Source organism: Octodon degus, unplaced genomic scaffold (genome assembly GCF_000260255.1).
Source record: "Octodon degus isolate 3935 unplaced genomic scaffold, OctDeg1.0 scaffold00037, whole genome shotgun sequence".
Taxonomy (NCBI): Eukaryota; Metazoa; Chordata; class Mammalia; order Rodentia; family Octodontidae; genus Octodon; species Octodon degus.
Window position 1 is genome coordinate 12,503,357 of NW_004524613.1, and position 23,180 is coordinate 12,526,536.

The 23,180-nt window shown below is 40.0% G+C and overlaps 1 protein-coding gene across 3 annotated transcripts in view; it reads right to left on the reverse strand.

The window, feature by feature from the left end:
• Chd6 (chromodomain helicase DNA binding protein 6) overlaps window positions 1-23,180 on the reverse strand; it is a 166,046-nt gene that overhangs the window by 68,818 nt on the left and 74,048 nt on the right. For all 3 annotated transcript variants that reach the window (XM_023714970.1, XM_023714971.1, XM_023714969.1), the window contains exon 16: window positions 15,031-15,226. In XM_023714970.1, coding sequence (XP_023570738.1) covers window positions 15,031-15,226 — 196 coding nt within the window. The remainder of the gene's footprint in view (window positions 1-15,030; window positions 15,227-23,180) is intronic.

Sequence of the window (23,180 nt, forward strand, 5' to 3'; positions counted from 1 at the left end):
TAAAAAAAAAAAAAAAAAGAATGGATTTGGTGCAACCAGTATGAAGAATGATTAGGCATGTGAATAAGTATTCATACATACATATAAGTATAAAAATAGATATGGCTAAGTATATACAGGAAGTCCTTGATTTATGAATGAGTTCAACTCCAGAAGAACATTTGTAAATGGGATTTATTCATAATCCAACAAAGTAAACCTTATACAGTACACCTGTGAAAGTTTGCAACTTGAATGTTTGTAAATTGGGGATTCACTGTGTTTATGTTTACATATTGCATTATTTCAATAGTCTTTGATAGACAATAATCCTTGATAATTTCTTTGCTTTCATCATGTGGCATTCTACTCTTGAATATCTTTTGCTCACACTTGGATCAAACTGCTTGTTTAAAGGAGTCCTAGATTCTTTTAGTGGGAAAACTTTTTTTTCCTAAGTGGAGGAGTGGCCACAGCAGGTGTGAGTGAGGCTTTCAAATGCCCCTGGAGACATGGGTCCCTTCTTGCTTCGGAGAGAGGTGGCCCAAAGCAGGGAAGACTGTGGTCCTGGGTCCTTTGGGAGTTAATGTCAGAGCAGGACTGAAGCCTTGGACTCCTGCTCCATTGTTTTCCTATGATTCTAGAGTCCAGAATAGTAAACAATGGCTCTGATGCACAGCTGTTTAAAGGAAGCTGGTACACTAGCAAGTTTAAACTCAAAGGTACAGGGCCCAGAGAAAGGGAATGACTCAGGGAAGAGATTCTAAGTCTGCATGGTCCCTGGACAGGAAGTCTCCCTCCCCTCCCCTGCCCTCAAATTCCTCCTAGCTTCATGGCTGAAAACCACAACAGAATCCCTACAACTCAGTGCTAACATGGTATAAAGACTGAGAAGGCTGGTAAGCAGTGGGACTAAGTTGGGGCCAATAGGGATGGAGACATGGGAAAGACCAGCATAGCAGGGCCCAAAGAAAGGCAGACCCCAGGCTGAGAAGGAGACCCCTGGCTTAGGGCCAAACACTGGATGTTGCCTGGCCCTCTGTGTTGTAACAGCCCTCTCAGTAACTAGAAAATCTGGAGTTCTTTAGTTCTTTTAATTTCTAGGACCATCAAAAACACTGGATTTTTTTTTTTTTTTTCCCCCAGAATCAGGGATTGAACTCAGACCCTTGCGCTTGCCAGGCAAGCGCTTATTCTACTGAGTCATCTCCCCAGCTATTAAAAACAAAAACAAAGCAAGTTCATATTGGTGACCACAATCCACAAATCTTGAGTTGCCAAGTTGTTTCCAGAGTAAGAGAAAGGAGAACTTGTCCTTCACTCTCACCTTCTCAAATCATTAATGGCAGTTACCTCCGAGGAGACAGATGCCACTGATGGAGGAGCACATACATGAGGGGCTGACAGGAGCTCACAACAAGGCCACTGGGCACTGGCAGCAGCACAGAACCTGAGTGTCTGTACAACAGGGCTACCAGCAAGACCGGAGAGAGGGTGTCACAGTGTGGGGATTGCTCACTGTTTCTCTCTGTGGCCAGGCTCAGGGCAACTGACTAAGAAACAGTCCAGCCACAGACAGGAGGAAAGAAATGTTATTTGATACCAACAACAGGGGTGCTCTAGGAGTGTCCACTGCTCTAAGTTTGGTCATTGTTTGTAGGCCTATTCAGTGGGCAAATAAAGAAAGCTTGTGTGTGTTGGGGGAGTATATAGCATCATGTACATATGTAAGACAAAATACACTGTGTAGTCATATCAGTATTTTTTAGTGTAATAACTTCATCGAGGGCTGAGGATGCAGCTCAGTGGTAGAGCATTTGCTTGGCACGTGTGAAGCTCGAAGCTGGATCCTCTAAAACAACAAAAAACTCCATCAACTTCACATCTATTTCTTTTCTTCTCCCCTTCCCCCCTCTTCCCCGCCCCCATTCTTTCTTTCAAGACTGGGTTTCACTACAGTTCAGGCTTGTCTTGAACTCACAGAGATCCTCCTACCTCCCAACGGCTGGGATTACAGGTGCGCACTACCACACCCAGCAACTATTTCTTCTTTTTCCTGTCATCCTCCTCACCGTTTGTGGTTCAGGGCATTGAACCCAGGGCCTTGTACATGCAAGACAAGAGCTCTACCACCACTGAGCCATATCCTCAATCCACTATTTCCAATCATACCAAAAACCTGACTTCTCAATCACCTCAATATCACCTTTTTTTTTTTTTTTTTTTTTTTGCAGAACCGGGGATTGAACTCAGGCCCTTGTGCTTGCCAGGGAAGTGCTTATTCCACTGAGCCATGTCCCTGGCCCAATATCATAACTATTTTGATTGATCTCACATCTGCCTGTGTGTTTATCAGAGTCCCAGGAGAATGATACCATTATAACCCACCTAAAGCATAATTACTGAAAACTGTAAAATTTTGGGTACCCCCTATCCTTAGGGTTACTATATGTCCTATTAAGTCTGTCTAGTCAAATTACAATGTTTTCAACACATATTTGAAGAGATTTTATTTTGCATTAGGAAGGTTAGCAATCCTAAAACTACTTTTCTGTATAATGTTGGATTGATCAAGTATCTTGGGAGGTAATAGGAGTTTAAGCTTTCACCTGGGAGAACAAAGGTATAAATATGAAAAAGAGGAAAACTAGGATAAATTCTATGGTGTCAGAATGGGTGGGAGGAATCAAGAATGTGTGTATGTGTGTATACACATACAGATGTAGAAGCATATATGGATACACCTGGATACAAGACACGAGTGAATGCTTTTTATGAAATAGGTAGATTTCTATTCTGTTTTTAAGTACTTATGCATATTCCAGTTGCCTCCACTGAACAGCCTAGAAGTGGTGTTGTCCCTGTATACTAATAAATACATCCAAACTCCTAGATCTTGGTTTGTAGTCATCATTCTCCATAAGTCATCCAAGAAATGTTACAAATGATTAACTATAGGGAGGGCTGGAGAAGGAAAAGTACAACATGAGCCTGAAACACATCACTTTGTGATGTAAGAAAATGAAGGCAGGATGAACACCCAAGAAAATCACACTTGAAACAGCTCTAACTGGCTAAGTCTAGGACTATATAAACATCAAAGACATACTAATTAATTACAAATCGCTGAATAAAAAGTGCATGCCTCAAGAGGAATGGGGAATAAAAGAAGCAACAAGTATCAGGAACAGGTACATAATCCCTTTGACGAATGTTATCATTATGTATATATAAAATACACCTCCCAACAAAAAACCTATGACTCCATACTGACAAAAATAAACTGAAGGGAGAATTGCAACCTTAGAGCAGAATTCCAAATAATAAACACATTAACAAGTGACTGAGCTATAAAAACCACCACTTAGAGCTTGGTGTGGTGGTACTCACCTGTAATCCCAGCCACTCAGTAGACTGAGGCCGGAAGTTTACCAAGTTTAAGGCCAACCTAGGCTACACAACAAGATCCTGCCTCAAAACACCGAAAGAAAAAAAAGCAAAGAAAAGAAGGATCACTGCTTCTTAACTATCACAGTGATGACTACTTCAGGCAGCGTTTCCAGAAGTTATTTATAAAAATAAATAAGATATACAGGCCAGGGAGATGGTTCAGTAGAATAAGCGCTTCCTTGGCAAGCTCAAGGGCCTGAGTTCAATCCCTGGTTCTGCCCTCCCCCCCCCAAAAAAAAAAATTATATAGTATTAAATATGTACAATAGTTTCTCTTTGAGAGTTATGTTTATAATACATATTGTTTGCTTTTGAATCATAAAAAACTTTCCCACCATTAATCCAACCACTTTGAAGTGAATGGGGACAAAAATCAACTAAGTCTGGAAAATGGTATTTTGATTATATACTATGATACTAATGAACAAACAGCCCACTATAATCAATGTTAAACTCAGGTAAATTTTTTGATAAAATATTAGTAAGAAATTCTAAGACTACTTGACATTTTTACTCCAGAATTGAATAAGTGAGCAAATATATTAAGTTCTGATATGGTTATCTAAGCTTCTTCCTATCAGTGAAAGAAGTTTCAAGTAAGGAAGAAGAGAAGGCTATGATGAAGCTTTAGTGTTGGACTATAATCAGAAATCTTATAGCGGGTCTAGGAGCAACAAAACTCCAGTAGCAATGGACACAGCTGGAAGCCAGGTCTTAAACTTCGGAATGCTATTCTGAAATAAAAAGAACAAGAGATCCCTGGAGAAATGGTCAATTCCACGTGTATCAGAAAGAACACAGCATGAACCTGAGTATCTTCTAGTGGCAGAGAGTAAGAAAGTCCTCAGGAAAGGACAGGAGTAGGTCAGAAGACACAGGAACCAAGCTGAAAACCTACGGCTGCACTGGAACAAGCTGAGAACAAAACAAGTGATATCATAAAATAAAAGCTAGCTGGGACTCCAGGCCCAGCTACTGGAGAGACTAAGGCAGGAACAGCAATTGAGGCTAGGAGTTAGAAGCCAGCACCACCACCAGCAGCAGCAGCGGCAAGAACAATGTTAAGTCAGCCTAGGCAACTTAACCAACCCCTGTCCCCAAATGAAAACTGGAGAAATAGTGTAGTGCTATAGCACTTGCCTAGCATATATGAGGTCCTGGACTTAATATCCAATATTGGAAAAAAAAAAAATCACAAATAAAGTAAAACCCCACAAATTATACTATGATAAGTAAAAAAATGAAAGATAAAAATTAACTGTTCACAGCAGAATTCCCACTAATAAAAAATACGAAAGAGAAAATTACCATTAGCAAAACACCATAATTACTACTGAAGGTAATAATTACTACAAGCAAGTGCTATTGAGGTATATTAATGATAGTGGGGGAAAATATGATAAGAAATAGGATATTTATAGAATCTCAAAATACCTACTTGCACAATACTAAACTAATTTTTAGATGATAGTAGGCAGGTCCAGGGTGGTATGGTCACAGACAACTAAGTCTTAAAAGTAATCTTTACTAAGTGTTAGTAAACCATCTTAACCAAGCATTCAAAGCTGCATCACAAGTAATGAGACACATGAGCATCATGTACGCTCTGACAGGATACACGGAAAAGAACGTACCATCACTTCTCTAACATTCTTGCTCAAGGTACATAATCTCAAATCTAATTACCAAAAAATATCAAGCAAGCACAAACAGAGCATTCCACAAAACAGCTTATCATTATCCTTCAAGTGTCAAGGTCCTAAAAGAGAAAAGACAAACTGTCATGAGCCTGGCATACTGGTGTGCACTTGTAGTCTGTTATGGTCTGTGTCTAGTTGTCCTCCCGAAGCCTCATGCAGTCATGGGGAGGGGACTTTTAGAGCGACATTAACTCATGATCCATTGGAATTATGGGTCTTAATACTGCTGGGATTATGGGTGTGAGTACTTCCCCATTGCCTGAGGTGGATAGTCTGAATGCAATATAAGAGAGACAGACTTCCTCTCTGTTGTCATTGCTGCCACTACTCCTCCCTTGGCTCTTCTTGCTCTTTGCTGCCACCATGAATTGATGCTCTCTACCCTGTGCCACTCTGCCTTGGAGCCAGCTGAGTATGGACTGTCAGCTGAATAAACCTTTCCTCCCCTCATTTTGGGTATCAGGTATTTGTCCCAGCAACAAGGGAAGAGTAACTGAGACATAGTCCCAGCACTTGGGACACTGCGGCAGGAGGATTTGAGGCCAGCAATGGTTACATAGTGAATTTAAGGCCTGCCTCAACTTCACAGTGAGATTCTGTTTCAAAAACAAAATAAATAAAACAAAGATGCTATCACAGACTGGACGAGGCTCAGACTCAAGCCATCTAAATGGAATGTGAAATCCTAGATTGGATCCTGGACCAGAAAGATTATGGTAAACTGAAGGAAAACAAAATCTGTCAATTAGTTTAATAGTATTATATCAATGTTAATTTTTCTGATTCCATTATGTTCACATAAAATGTTAACATCAAAGGAAGTAGGGTGAAGAGCAAACTGGAATATATATTTGTAACTTTTTTTTTTGGTACCAGAAATCAAACTTACAATCTCATGCTTGCCAGGCAGGCACTGTACCTGCTGAACTATGTCCCTGGCTATATTTGCAACTTTTAAAATAGTTTAGAAAGTTAATTTTGTATAATAACGATATAAAATACTTACATCAAACACATAAAAAGGTGTAGTATTTGGAAAAACTGGCTCCTATCTGTGACCACCCTGATCCCTACTTCCCTCTAGAGGTAACTATTTATAATTAAAGGGTTTTGGGGGAGAGGTTTTGGTTTTAACCTTGATAAGGGTTGAGGAAGAGACAGAGACATACTTTTTTAGATAACTGCTGGCACAATACAGAGTTTTTCCATGTAACTTCTTTCATTCAACAATATATCCAGAAAAAGAAAATGATCAGGTAAATGCGGTTCTATGGTTTCTGGGACCTATAAGGCAGAAACAACAGCACAAGGCCATTAGCTACTGACACTGGCTTTTTCTCCTGGCTCATATAGGTTGAGGGTAAATTATAAAAAAAGGAGTTGAAGTAATAGGACCAGCAATGTGTTCAACTAAAACCACTTCCAGGCTCCAGCAAGATGGGGTTACATAGTCCTGACAACACGCTGTGGCAGAATCCATGGTGCTATCTACAAAAAGTTTTGCTTTCCTATAAAAAGCACCATGCCTGCCCACCTGCACTCTTCATGCCTGGGGCGAAGCCAAGAAGATATAAACCATATACTGTGGATGGTGGTACAGAGACAGAAGGAACATGGGACTCTGACGATGCTGTGAAGTACCTCACTAGTCCTGAATTACCAGACCTCTGGACTTGGTACTTCTTGTTTGGGAAAGCAAGTGTCACAAGAAACTCAGTGATACCAGGAGAAAAAATACATGCTCTCCTAGGACAACTTACCCGAAATTACAACAGGATGAATTCTATCTCATTTAAGAGACCTGTCAAATCATAAACCATTCCTTACTTTTCCAATCAGAGCTCACAGAAATGATATAAAGCAGAAAGCAAAACATGCAGAAGCAGGGTAGTAACCATAAGAAGGTGCAAATGGATGTGTCAGCTAGGTATAATTACAGAAACCTTTAGAGTAGAACACAATTGTGGCAATGACACCACAACCCCACCACACCTTTGGGAAAATGACAGTATTCTCCAGGATGACTTGTGGGTTCACAGTTTGCTCTATATTTTTGATACATTTGAGATGAACAAATGCCAGAGAGAAATGAATAATGATTTTCAGAAGTGGATACAAAAAATAAAATGGATACAGATTTCTGTGACTCCAATGCAAAGAAAGAGGGCATGGCTTAGGTGACAAATAGTTACAGCTTGTAAACTGATTTTGATCTTCAATTTACTACTACTAGTCCCAAGCCCAGAATTTGGCAAAACCTTACACCACATCTTTAAAACTGTATTGTGTGGAAATAAAATGGGTGGGTCAAAAGCCAAACACATTTGCTTCTTTTGCTTTGTACTACTTTTCTTTCTTTTTTAAAAAATGTATTTAGTATAGTGTCTACAGGGTCTCACTACGTAGAGACTCTTAGTGATTCTCCTGTTTTCAGCCTCCCAAGTGCTGGGATTATAAGCGTGCACCACCATGCCCAGTCACAATCGCTGTCTCAGCACGCCCCAGGGTTGGGGCTAGCAGGGCTTCACTGGGGCTTGAACCCTGGTAACTGTGCTCAGCCTAAGCAGGCGCTTTAGTCTGCTGAGCTATCTGGCAGGTCCTTGTGCCTTAATTTAAATCTGTATTGTTGATAGAGGTTAAAAACAACTGCCAAGGGCAAGTGCAGGGACCAGAGTACAAGCCCCGGCACCACATGCAGTGCTGACCCTACTCCTGAGCTCGCTGAGCTGACGTGGTGGCACAAGCCTGCAATCCCAGCACTGGGGGGGCTGAAAACAGGAGGCTCACTACAAGTCTGCACTGCATAGTGAGACCCCGTACCAAATACATAAATTAAAAAAAAAAAAAAAAACACAAAAAAACTGCCAATAATTCCACACAAATCCAATCACTTTTAGCATGCTACTAAATTTCCTGTCCATTTTCTATGTAAAAGCATTTTATTGCAAGCTGAGGATTATCTTTTTTCCTGACACCTCAAGAGTCTGCACCCACAGGTTACCTACTCACAAAGGAGAGGAATCAACAGCTATCCATGTGGCATGAGCTGGGGAGACCAGGAGACTGCCCAACTTTAAAGACCTTTGCAGGCTTACAACTGAATTTACACTTTCCAGCCTTCTTCCTTGGGGAAAGGCACCATTCTCTCCTAAAATGGAAAGAAACAGTACACGGAGTTTTCCAGTGCACTCGGTCACCTGTGTGATTCAGCATCACTTTTGCTTCCCAGGAGCTTAGCACAGTGTGCAGAGCTCAGTGACTATGTCAGCTAAGTCAGTTGACAGCTAACTAAGAACAAGGGACAGAGGAATTTTTTATCATGGGAAAAAGGTGTTTTGAGGCATCAGAAAAAAAAGGAATAATGAAGAGAAGGCATTAAAGAGAGAGGAAAATACTGCACAAAACCCCAACTTGTTACTTGGAACTGCTGCTGTTTAGTAAGGACCTGTCCCACCCTGAGGGGCTGTATGCCACCAGTGCTCACTCCCACTCTACGGGGTCACACTCTCTGGCTGGAAAATTCTGTCTTATCTCACAATCTGAGATTCTCTTGTTATCTAGTTTCAAATTTTATGTTCTTAAAGAAGTCTTAGACCATTCCATGTTAATCAGGACACCCAACTCTTACCTCCTCATTCTTTGATTTTCTTTGTAACAGATACTACTACTTTAATTGTATTTATGTCTCCTCATTCACTGTGTGCCTACCCCACAGAAATGAACACACAACGAGTGTTAACTGCTGATCCAGCTCACTACGTGTAAGTCTAGCACTTTAGAGCCTGGCTCCTTTTGGGTTCAACAGATACTCATTGAATGAATGGACCATATAATGGAGCCATCTGTACTTACACCTACAAACTCTGCTTTCCTTTAGCAAACTGGTGTAATCCTCCAAGCTCAGAAATATACATGCCATCAAGAAGTAGGCTGTGGTAGCATTAAGGTGGTAGCAGAGGAAGTGGCCAAGGGGACCAGCCCCTCTCCTCCCTGGAGCAATGTGGCAGGCTCCTAAAGCCCTGCTCCTGGTGATTAAGGAAGGGGCTCAGCCTCCTCAGGCTGGATTCCTTTCTCCCTTCAGAAGTTCTACAGACTGGCAGTTGTTGGCTAGGACACCTCTTCCCACATTTTCTGAATTCTGCCTTCAGGGACCTTAGCCAAATGAAGGTCTGGAATTGTGAAACTTTACCATTACTGTGACCCTTGTTTAACCCTAAGAAACACCAAAAAAGTGCAAAAGGCTGGCACAGAACACAAAACAGGTATCACGGAGCAATTAAAGAGAAAGACCATGAAAAAGAAAGGCATAGCTAAATATGTAACACATGCCTGTGATCCCAGAACTCTGGGAATCTGAGGCAGGAGAATTAGAAGTTTAAACTCAAGTTGAGTAATTTAGTGAGACCCTGTCTCAAAAAAAAAGGGAAGATGCTTTTGGTGATGGTTGGGGGCCAATACCCTGCTATCCTCATCTCTGTTTTAATGGCAAGCAGCAAGACTGCCCTCTTTCTAAGAGAAAAGCAACACATTTTTCATCTTTCTTTTTCTTTTTCAGGCTGTTGTCATCCTTCCTTGGAATGTCCTCAGCTTAAGTGTTATAGGAAACCTAGATAGTGCTTGCTGCTGCTAAAACTTTGGGCCTGAACTGCATCTTGTGTCTTTAAAAAGAGGGTGGCAAAAGTGAATTCATACTTTTGAATAATCTATATATAATGATGCTAAAATCAACATATTCTAGGTTTGAAAAGAGATACAGTCATTTATGTAGTATCTTTATATAAGACCCATTATGGGAAAAACTGATTTTTGACAGTCCAGATAAAATAGTAACACTGTTGTTATTTTTATTACTAATTTTAATCTCTTGTTATTCCTAAATAGTGCCAAGTTCCTATTATGGATCTTAATGAAGTTGTGCCTTCACTTTTCTGGAAGGAAGATTTCTAAAGGCAAGAAGTGATTCTAGACTAGCAGAATGGATACTGTGGTGTGGTGTGAGTCTTATTTTTTGCCTTTCATTTTCCCAAGAAGGAGCCTAACAAGTCTTTCTAGCCCCCTTCTTTCTCTACCCTAGAGGAGGGACTTACTAGACCAATGAAATAGGGAGCAGGTTTTGCATACATATAGACTGGCCTCCTCCTATCTCTTGGACCCAGGAGTCTTCTTTCTACTGGCAGGTTCACTAGGGGAGCCCTTGCTCTGCAGATGGATGCCAGAAGACCTGAGGGCCAAGTTTAACCTACAGATGAGAATGTGTACGTGCAGGAATCTTAAGAAGCCTAATTCTGGCTACAGGCTGAGTGATAGCATCTAACTGCCTTCCAAATCTACGGAAATTAATGTTTTGATCTTTTTTATTTATTGCAACTCATGTGTCTACTTAATTGGTACAGATCCAGGCATGGGAGGATTTTTTTATTTTTCTAAATGTATTTAGTACAGGGTCTAAAGGGTTTCACTATGTAGATTGGACTTGTAGTGATTCTCCTGTTTTCAGCCTCCCAAGCACTGGGATTACAGGCATGCTACCACACCCAGTTTCAATAGCCATCTCGGTATGCCCTGAGGGCAGGGCCTGCATGGCATGCCAGGGATTAAAACCAGCCATTGTGCTGTGCCTAAGCAGGCGGTTTGGTCCACTGAGCTATCTGGCTGGCCCAAGAAGGGTATGATTTATTGGATTCCTCAGACACCAACGAAAAAAGAAACAACAAAAGACATGCAATATCATTGTTTTATGGAAAACTAGATGTAAAACAGTCTATAGCAAGTTTTAAACCTCAAATTCCACCCACAAAGTATATGCGCGCGCGCGCGCGCGCACACACACACACACACACACGAAAATGATCAGAAAAATTACTGAATGGACTTTGCTAACAACAATCAAAAAGCACCAGAAGAAGTACATCTGACACTCAGCTGAGTTTTCAGAGAACAGCGTTCTGCTCTCCAGCGTGGAGGCCGTGTTATTTGTAGAACAGTCCTGGTAACTGTTAGGGTTTGTTCCTGTTAAACACTTGGTCCTTAGTTTGGTCCAACTGGAAAGTGATAGAAACTTTTAAGAGGTGGAACCTAGCAGGAAGAAATCAGGTGTTGCAGGTACACCCCTAAAGGGGATCCTGGGACCCCAAGCTCCTCCTGTCTCTCTGTGCTTCCTGCTATGACAGGCTGCCTGACACAGGCCCCAGCAACAGGCCCAGCTGACCATATGCTGAAAGCATTGAAACTGTGAGCTAAACCAAACCTTGCTACTTTTAATGCTGCTTGTTTCAGGTACTTTGTTACAATAACAGAAAGCTGACTAATAAAGGGCTTCATTTTCAAGGTGTTATGGAGATCCTCTTGGGACCAGCCAGGAGATGGTGACACTGCTTTCCCATGCATCCTAATCGGGACACTCATGGACTATCTTGGATTTTGGCAGGCTGTATCAAACTAGAGTGGGAACTCATGTTTCTATCATATTGAGACCTCTGAATTCCACTAGAATTGAGACATGACCCTGTACACAATGGGACTGTCTTTTCTATGCCTTGACATCTGTATCATGTAGTATGTCTCTCAACCCATTCTCAAATAAATATTTGATGGGTAAACCCATCTTCTATAGGCAATAGTCCTAAATAACTACAGATGGCTGAAAGTTTCATTTACTAAAAACAGTAGCATGAAAATTTGCATAGATGATTGTGGAAGCACGACTTACCTAGCAAAAAGAGTACTTGAAGAGTTTATGTAAGTTTTCATTTCTATTGGGGTAAGGATCTTATATTATTAATCTTTACAGCTGACTTATTTCCAGTCCTGGAAATCACAGGACGGTCTCAGTCTCCTAGTCTCTGTGCTCTCCTCTCCTGCATTTGCAGTCCCTGGCTGCAAGGGCACAGGGCAAGGGGCATGTAGTTGTGCACTCATGCTGAGTGTGTATGCGTGGGGCTCTGTTCCCCACCACATCAAGCAATTAATCTCTGTAAGATTCAGAATTTGGACCTTTTGAGAAGGCTTTTTTTTGGGGCTGGCTCAGGCTGCCTTAAAGGCAGATCTGGGGATCGAACCATGATATCCTGAGCCTGACTAAATCTGCATAAGCAGGCACTTAAACAACTGAGCTAACCGGCAGGCCCCCTGGACCTTCTGTATAGCCTACAAATCCCACTCCTCAATAACCACTGATTCAACTCCTTGTCTTAAAATTTCCTACTTTTATTTCTACTTAGCCTGCTCAGGTATTTATAACAAACAAACAAACAAACAAACAACAAAAAACCCCAAGCAACAATTCCTTCTGAATTACAGACTCTCAATAATAACCAAGAAAACAGAAACCAGTGAATCAGTAACAAAGAAGCCAGTCTAGAAGACCAAAAGTTGGAAAACCCTAACTCTAACTCTGACATGGACTGCCACTAATTGATTTCTTCACTTGGAAAGATTTTGATAGGCTTGAGGATATAAGCTGCCACTCCGCACCATAGGCACTTCTTGTTGCTTCATTCATGCTGAGCATTAGGTGAAATGCACAAATACATTAGCTCAGTAAGAACCCACTGTAAAGTTTTCGTAAAACAAACAAACAAACAAACAAACAACCCCAAACTATCCAATTACAATTTGGACTTCACTACTTTTCCTTAATCTATCTTTTGCCAGTTCCTCGGTAGTACACTTAAAAAAACAAAACAAAACAAAACAAAACAAACAAACAAACAAACAAAAAAACAGTGTCTCACTATGTATGTAGTTCAGGCTAGCCTTGGCTGGCTTCAACACACAGTGATACTCCTGCCTGCCTCCCAAGTATGAGGATTACAGAGGTGTGACACTATGCTCAGCTAAATAGTACATATTGGAAATTGCTGTTCTAAAGCTTCTCCCTTGTTTCCAGACCTTCACTTTGGCTAACTCCACCTATTTCCTTTGATTGCTATACATGCAAATAATCACCTGAGATGACTTCACTTCCTTAAGGACTGGACATTTTCACTTTTCCTAGTTCTTGGCATTATATCTATTTCACTGGTAATGTTAATACTTCACTTAGGAGAAGTAGGGTGATTCCAAAATCATTGGCTGCTGGTAATTATGCCTCACATTTCTCTTCTAAGTATCTCTTTGAGCATGTCTTACCAACATAGCTACAAACTGGCCCCTGACTTCAGTTTTTCTGTACCACACTCTCTTGGGTATTGTACTACGCCTCATGGGTGAGCATCAGAAGAATACAAAGGGTTATCACTGCTGGGAATTTAAGAAATCACCAGTCTGGGAGTTGGCAAACTTCTGCCAATGGCTTGATAATAAATAATTCAGGTTTTGGAGGATATGTGATTTCTGTTCCAACCACTCAACTCTTGTAACAAAAACTGACTAGAGAAAATACATACATAGATATGGCATTTTAATAAAACTTTTTTAAAAAGACAATGAAAGAAAAAAGCATTTTTCTACATTCTAATCTATATCACTACCCAAATTCAGTTCTTGATGGTTAGCTTTTGCTTATTATTATTTTAGGGTTGAGTATACGTTACTCCTTTAAAAATTGATTACTTATTATATTTAGCCACTCCTTTTACCTAAACATCCTTTCACCAGGAGAAAGAACTGAGTGCTATCCAAAACCACTTTCTCTGAAGCTGGATGTTGTAGTGCTATGCAATTTGCTTTATAATTACATATTTCCCCTGAATTTTAGCCAACTGTCACCAATTTAATAATGTAAAGCACTGGTTTTTCAATTACCTACTAGAACTTTTTTTTTTTCAGGGAGACAGTCTTTTTGAGGCAGAGTTTCACTATGCAGTTCAGACTGGCCTTGACCTCACTTTGTAGCTCAGGCTGGCCTAGAACTTGAAGTGATCCTCCAGCCTCAGCCTCCCAAGTGCTGGAATGTTTTCTTTACACAGTAGCTTATTTGGAAACTCACTAAATGAAAAAGCAAAGCCAAAGTAGTTTGTGGAAGTGAGTGGGTAGGAAAAAGCCCAGAGGGCCCCCAGTTCAGAGCCATCCTCCCTGCAACCCTCCCTTGTACTATCCTTATGGTCCCTCGAGTCATGGGAAGCCGCAGCCTTCTAACTTCTTTTGATCAATCTATGGAAAGTACCTTGAGCCAGCTCCTTACCTTCCCCATTCCACTCACAATTCTAGTATTAGTAAATATCCCAACATACAATGCACACTAAGGATGAAGCTCATCATTATGAATGGTTGAAAATGTAATTAACGGTTGAAATTGTAAATAGTATTCTTGACAAGTTAGACTTTTTTTTGGTTTATTCACTGCCCAATCTGATTAAGAATATCACCTTTTTTACTCTGGAATAGGGTCAATGAAGAACTCCAAGCCGTGCTCTGCCATTTTCTTAGTTTTACTTTTTAAAATGTATTCTTGCAGAAATCACTTATGCATCCTATTATTTGGTGTGGTTAAGAGTAGAAAAGAGAATCTGCAGAATCGCTTCACTAGGCTCATATAAACCCTAGTATGCTGCATTAAGGGTGAAGAACAAATGGACTGGAGGGTGGGTGACTCTGTCACTGCTGCACACCAGGGCATTTTCCTGTCTCTTTGGATTAGGTTGTTTACTGTAGATGACATATGACCACTAACAGAGAAAAATACCACGTCTTTATGTCTGATAATGGTGGTAGTTCTGCTCTATATTTGGAAGCTATCAATGTGAAACAGCACTTCATTTAAAGCAAAAGGACAGAAACGTTCTCTGATTAGCGGGAAGGAACAAAATTTACTGTTCATTAGATTTCATCCCCTGACCAAGACCCTAAGCTAACACTACAGCACATAGCATGGCAGGCAATCTGCAGCCAAGTCAGACCCTGTGACTACCTTACGGGATTCAGGGGAGCTAAGGTAAAGAGCAATCATCCTAAAGGTTACCTGCAAGTCATTTTGTGGGTTCCAGTCAGAATCAAATATGATGCAGGTATCAGCAGCTGTGAGATTGATCCCCAGGCCTCCCGCTCTGGTGCACAGAAGAAAGACAAAGCGGTCTGAGTCTGGCTTACAGAATCGGTCGATGGCTGCCTGGCGCAGGTTTCCCCGTACTCGCCCATCAATTCGCTCATAGGTGTATCTGAGGGGACCCAAATGAACGAAAGCCCAGGTGTTAATCATGACTTCAATGGAGAACAGCAAACAATGTAGGAAGCTCTTGCCCAAAGGAATGACAGCAGTCTAGGATTCCCACCCCCTACATGAACCACAGCAGACTCTTAAAACTCCATTGTAAAATGCCTCCCACCCTCTCTCCCTCCCTCTCCCCAAACAGACAACCAACCAAAACAAAAATCCAGCCACAAACTAAGGAGGACTAGAAGAATTATAAACACAAAATACTGATCCTCAGTACTGTCCAAGCAACTTATTCTGAAGAATTCCCTAGTTTGATTTGCAGTGGACCTTCTCATAAGACCAGAAAAAGCAAACAGAAGCCTCAACTACTATTATGAGCACAACTCACAACAAGAAGAGTTTATGTCACTCTAGGGCTATTCAGGGAGTGATAAGAAGACTACATTGCCAGGGGTCTTTACAAATGGGCAGGTCATTCCTAGTTTACCAGCTCCTTAAAACTTTATATAAACCCAGTAAAACCTCCAAATGTAAGCCTACAGCCAGTCTTTTGGGAAGTATAAGGCTAAGCCCGTGGGACTAGTGCCTACAGCATAGTAGAGTCAGGAGACTTAGGAATATTTAGAAAAAAACAATGTCACAGAGTAAAGATAAACATGAGGAAGAAGGAATACACCTGTGTAGACAGGAACTGAGATGGGCAGATGGTGGGAGTAAGAGAAAGAGGAAAGAGAAGAGGAAATAACATGAGGGGCATATATCACTACTGTCCACCAAGAGAAAGCACAGAGGGGTTTTACGACACAGACGTGGGATTTATTCACAGTCTCTACCCAAGATTATGTCTCATCTTGGTTATATCCAAGATATAACAGCAATGGTGTCTTCTCTTACTATTTTTTGTTCTTTTGTTTACCCCACTGATAACAAATGAATTAACAAGAGGTTGTTACTCTGGGTTCAAATCTGATAAGGAAAAATGAACAACTTAAATTTAAAAGGGATAAAACACAAAAGAACAAATTTTATTGCCTTCTAAAAAGCATTCCAAAATACTGCCTTTCTTCTTCATACTTGAAATATGACTATGTTTTTGTTTTGCTTCTCCTTTTTAAATTGGAAAATGTTCAAGAACAATAGTATATGGGAACTACAGTAAAAAATGAAACAGGTGACAGTGACAGGACTGTCACAAAGGCAGACCAAAAGACTTTGTTATAAGATAAAGGCTAAAAATATATATAGATTCCATCCATAATAGTCACAATAACAATGGACCAAATTCTTTCTTTATATCTATCTGTCTGTCTATCTATCTATCTATCTATCTATCTATCTATCTGATACAGGGTCCCTCTACACATAGGGATCCTCCTGTCTCAGCCTCCCCAGTGCTGGCATTACAGGTGTGCGCCACCATGCCTGGTTTTGGGGCCAGTATCGCATGCGGGACCAGGGATCGAACTTGGGTCCTTGCATTTACCAGGCAGGTGCTTATACCACCAAGCTGTCTCCCTAGCCCCTGGACCAAGTTCTAAGGGTCCATTTTGTGCTTGATAAAACACTATCACATTTAATTCTTATCATTATTCTATAAATTTTTACTATTCTCTCCTTTTACACTTGAGGAAACTAAAAACCATGAGTAAAATACCTTGCTCAGTCACTAACTGGTAACTGAGATGCACTCAGATCCACTTGACTGATGGCTTTTATACAGTACTCTATCTCCATGTACATGATAAAAATATTTTCTTAAAAACTTAGAAAACAAAGAGACATTAGTAAAATTTGGAAATTTGTAACTCTTAACAGAAAGTGGAAGTAGAAGCTGTATCTAGGTATTAAAATGATTTTGATAAACCGCTGCCTGACAACCTGTCATCATTTACCGAGTGTCTGCTATGTATGTGACAGGAGAAACACCACAGAATTTGGAGAAGACAGGGCTGATGGTCAGTTAAACATCAGTGCTGCCCAACAGCCATATATAAATGACCATTGCTATAGGGACAAAGGACTTGGAGCTCCTGGATACGAGGGACGAGAGTGAGACCTGTGGGTGAGAGTGAAGCTGGGGATCGCCACAGCCTTAGGGACGGGAGAAATCAATCAACGGCAGTGCCACAGCTTGATCATCACCGAAGGGAAAAATTCACATAAAATTAGTTAAGTGTTTTTGCCAGCTATGATGTAACAATGGTTTTAAGAAATGAAACCTGTACAGGATGTTTAGAAGAATAACTTTCATTTCTAACACTTGTTTAGTTTGGAAGGCATGCTCTCAAAGAACACAAACCTAAAAATGGAATTAGACGAGCTCTTTTAAATCATTCCCCACTCCCCCTCACTTGCAAGCCAAATCCTATGGTTGTGTCCTCATTACTGTACGAGTCTGGCATGAAATTAAATGGGAACAAAACCAAACTGACAGCAGGAGAGGCAAAGAAGCACAAGAACAAAGAAAACCTTGAGGGATAAGAAGTCTGAATGAAGAAATCAGACATCATAAGATTGTCCACACTAGACTTCACCATAACAATTAATCTCCTGTGACAACTGTTTTTGAATGAGATCCCTAAGAGTTACTGTTGCTCATTAAACTGCAATTCAGAGCCACTGTCAAATCTCAACAAGAAGCAGGTGGCACTCCAGGAAAACCTCCATGGCCTGGCCAGAAGGCAGGATGGGGTGTGTGTGTGTGTGTGTGTGTGTGTGTGTGTGTGTGTCACATTTTTGGCACAAGAAATGTTGATCTCAGAGGGCCTGAAGGGAAACGAACAATTTTCTTGTCTCCCACTAATAACCCGCAGGAAATCAGAGAGAAAAAAATTACATTCACAACTGCCACAGATATATAACACGCTTAGGACTGAATTCAGTGAGGAATATATAGACTCAGTAATATGACATTAGGAGCAATGGTGTTCTTTCTATCTATCTATCTATCTATCTATCTATCTATCTATCTATCTATCTATCTACCTACCTACCTACCTACCTACCTATCATGCATTCATTTGGTACAGGGTCTTGCTATGCAGCTCAGACTCATGGTGATCCTCCTGTCTCAGCCTCCCCAGTGCTGGGATTATAGGCATGTGCCACCATGCCTTGTTTTGGAGGCCGGCTTGGTGTACCCTGAACCAGTTCCAGGTCAGGCATGGCATGTGGTACTGGGGAACAAACCCGGGTCCTTGCACTTGCCAGGCAGGCGCTTAGACTGCCAAGCTATCTCCCTAGCCCACTATGGTATTCTCTTAACACTGTGTATAATACTGCTCTAGCAGAAGGTAGGTACTTCATATATATTGACTCAATTGTGTAAATAAAATATTGGAGTAAATATAATGGTAGCATGTTACTTAAATTTGCAAAGATGGCAATCCTCTATTTAATGAGTAAAAGCTAATAAAACTGTCATATGGATAACCATCTATATAGACAGGTACAAGTGTATATATGTGTATAAACATACTTTTCTGGAGTAAAGGAGCAGGGATAGGTTTAATGAGTAATTCTAATATTCATCTGGAATAACAGGTGATTAAAAGTATAGTGGTATTGATCCAAAAAATGGAAAGGTTAGACATACGCACAGCATATATAATATCTCAGCGTATTTCATGAACAGTATTTTATGTCAGCGGCGGAATAAATATATATCTTATATATTTATATAATACATATATCTTAGTCATATCTTAATAGAAGAATAAATATATCTTGTATCTTAATAAATAGGAGATTAGGAAAGCAGACATATTTGAAAAGAAAAGAAACTTCCATTAATGTAATTTACCAAAATGAAGAATGAAGACTAAAAGGAAAAAAGAAAAAGCCAGGTAAAGACTATGAATTAATATGTCTTTTTAACTTGTGGATCTTCCTAAACCTCTAGTAAAATGATTGTAAGAAGCACCATGTACCACCCTTCCAATAAGTCCACAAAAGAGAACAGAAGTGGGAATATTCTGGAAGCTAGAAAGCAGGCCAAGTGGTCTCTAGGAGTAGAAGAAGGCTGAATCCAGGCAAGAAACAGTGTAACTTAACGCTGCCGAACATCTGAAGGTATCTGACATTGGTGGTACTAGGGTGGCAAACAGTGCGAATGTGAGGAGTCTAAACGCAAGGAAAGTGGTAGAACAGTTGTTAAATATACCCTTTAGACCACTCATTCCAGGTTTTAAGAAGGTAAAATAAAGGACCTTAATTTTTCTTTATCTGGGATTGACAGACCACAGATCAAAAGGAGAAAAGAAAAAAAAAAAAGGAGGAAAAAAAAGATGAGTGAGAGTAATGGTGAGAAATAGCTACTTTTTTCCACCCCTCCCCGCTGACCAATGCAGAGCACAGTCAAGACTCTGCCCTCTAGGCAGGAAAGAGGAGAGAAATTAGAGTCAAAACTACTGACATTGGAAGGTTCCCAATGAGACAGTTCAGCCAGCTGACCAGGGCTCACATTCGGACACTGAGCCCACAGTTAACAAGCCTCATTCACATACTTAGAACTCGGATCCAATGGTGTCTCACTATCTCAAGCTGAAGACATAGACATCAGACATCCTGAGAAAGGCTCTGATCTGAAACATAAGGCTCTGCTTCTGCTATGAGGAGTAAAGTCCTAACATATCAGCCCTCCAGCAAATAAACACAACAGTCACACAAAACATATGCAAAAACAAATAAATGAGCATAAAAACTTAGCAAGGACACTGGAGAGTTAACAAGAGCAGGTAGATTTTAGAAAAGATGAACTTGTGGTTTAGGCTAGAGGGGAGGTTGCAGCTACAATGGTAGAGATGTAGGGCACCTACTATTCATGAAAGACCACCGGGGAAGAATCCTAAGCAAGTATGACTGCCAGAGAAGGGTCCCCAGAAAGAGGGAGAGGTTGGGAAATACACTCTGGATACAAACTCTACCCTGGATGATCTTTGACTCCTATTTATTGGGGGCAAGGATGTAAGGGATGAAAAATAAAGTTAATAAAGAAACAAATGGAAATCTTTGAGCTAAAAAAAACATAATCTCTAAAATAAAACACAGATTGGCTTAATAAGTACCACAGAGATGATAGGGAACTCAATAAATCTGAACAAACATGAGAACCAACTGCAACAAATGACATAGAAACCCAGAATCTACAGACTTGTGGGACAATATCTAAAATGCAAATACATAGGTGATTGGAGTATGACAGAAAAACAAGATGACGAGGCAAAAAGAAATTGAAGAGTAGTGACCTAAATTTGACAAAAGACATTTTATTTGATGAAATTAAGAGACTCTGTGAAGTTGAATTCAGAGTTCAGGATGAACTCTAGATTTCAGTCATACTGGTAAAAACTAACAATGAGAAGAAAATCCTGGAGGCAGAGTAAACCAACACATTATACGTAGGGGTAGAACGAAGTGAGTGACTATGGAACTTTTTTGTGTGAAACCATGGGAGCCAAAACCCAGAAGCAAACACTTAAGTGGTGGGGAGAAAGTATAGACTTAAAATTCTAATATAAAAGAGCTATAAACAAACAAAAAGAAAATAAGACTTGAATTAAAGACAAGATAAAAAAATTCTGACTAACCTTAAGACATTGTAAAATAAATGTTGCTATATATAAAAAAAGAAAACTGTAAGAAAATGTTCTGAGACATTTAAAAATATAACTATAGAAAGAAAATCTAAGGGCTAGCCAAATAGCTCATCAGATTAAAGCACCTGCAAGCAGTCGCAGGGGCTGGGGGCGTGCTGAGATGGAGATTGAGACTGGGCGTGGTGGTGCATGCCTGTAATCCCAGCTCTTGGGAGGCTGTAAACAGGCGGATCACTCTGAGTCTGATCTAATAGTGAGACCCTGAACACTCTATAGACCCTACCCTAAAAAAGGAAAAAAAAAAGAAAAGAAAATCTAAGGGTTTATATAGTAAATATAAAGTAAATAAATTCCAACAAAAGGAGAGAAACAATGAGACAGAAAAAAGAAAAAAGGGAAAATTAGGCAGTCAGTCAAGAAGGTCTAACATACCACTAACAGGAGTTCCACAAAGAAAATAATAGAAAAAGGAACAATAAAAAATAAATTTGATAGGGGTCTAGGGCTAGGAAATCTGCTGAAGCTATTCTACCTGATCATTTATCATTAGTCCTAAAAAAAAGGTAATGTTTAAGTTTATTCTCAATATAGTCTATTATAATACTTTAAGGATGGTGTTAGAAGTTTACTTATTTATTTATTCATTCATTTATTTATTTTTGCGGAACTGGGGATTGAACTCAGGTCCTTGAACTTGCCAGGGAAGTGCTTATTCTACTGAGCCATCTCCCCAGTCCCTAGAAGTTTATTTAGATAATTCCAACTTAGTTGCACTGATGCCCTGAAAAGAAACTTTATTTGCAGTTAAATAATATAAGAAGGTTATATTTTAGGTGTGCATCTCAAGTTTTGTGATCTGAATGAAATGGTCATGGCTTGAAATATATTAATTAATTTGAGGAAATTCTCCAGAACTGAGTAAAAGGACCTTGATCTCAAGTGGGAAAGATCTATTTAAAATCCAGAAGGATACAGTGAAGTGGGTAAAATTTCATGGCACTAGGACAAAGAAAATATATCAAAGATTCTAAAAAGAAAAAAATAGATCACACAGAAAATGAATTTGAAAGCCTTCAAACTTGTCTATGACATTTTTGACAGTCGAAGACAGTAAACACCCTCAAAATTTGTTGAGAATCAATTTCTAACCTAGAATCCCTAATCCAACCAAACTACTAAGCAAGAATGATGGCAGACTAAAAACATTTTCAGACAGTCTCAAACTCATTTCTCATTCACCCTCATTCAGACTCTTCTAGAAGTGCTCCAACACAGATCCACCAAAGGAGATCTGAACCAAAAGGCAAGAGAAGGACTTTTGTCAGCAGGATGCAAGAAGGCAGGCCAATGACCCCCGTGTGCTAGCTGGGAAGAGCAGGCTGGTGCGCACAGGTCCAGGGGCTCAGGAGATGCAGGCATGGACTGATGTGTGGGGACCCAGAAGGGGAGATTTACACAAGCAGGATGCAGTCTGCGCCTGAACTATGTAAGTATATAGAAAAGCAAACATGCAAATAATGGGATAGTTTTTATCCTCAGAGAAAATAAAAATTGTACAAGGAAGAAAAAGTAAACAGCTCATTACATGATCAAGCTGTAATGTAATACAAATCATATAGCAAACCCAGAATATTAACCTAACTCAAAACATTACAGTGTACTTCGGAAGATAGGAAGACTGGAAGTTGCACATACTATGATTGTAAGAATCAGTGAAAGGAGACTAAAAAATAATCTTTAGAGTCAGAAAACACAGCTTCTAAAACTAAAACATATCAAGAAATGCCAAATAATATTATTTAGACAGACTATAAATAGCAAGGAAATAGCATAAAGAGTTCAAAGTTAAAAAAAAAAAAGTTCAAAGTATCTGGCATCTGGAAACTGGAGGTTGAAGATAGAAAACTAGAAAATAAACTTTTTCAGATGTCTAAAAGAACATGTAAAAATTATGCACATGTATAATTTTGATGAAAATAAAGTTAATTAAAAAGAGAAAAGTAATAGCTGGATATGGTAATGCATGGCTGCAATCCCAGCACTCTGGAGGCTGAGGCAGGAGGTTGGAAATTCAAGCGCAGCATGGGTAAGTTAACAATTTCATGAGGCCCTGTCTCAACATAGAAAGTAAAAAGGGCTGGGCTTGTGGCTCAGTGTAAAGGTCCAAGAGGGAAGGACAGAGCGGGGAGAGACAGACACTGTCATAATATGAAAGAATCCTGTTGGGTGTAGCTGGAGTGGAAAAAAAATAAACATAAAAGAGTAAAAGAACACACCTATAATATTCAATAACGGAACTTAGAAAAAATGGGGTATACTGATGAATGTCCATTTTGTATCTGTGCATTCAAAGTGGTT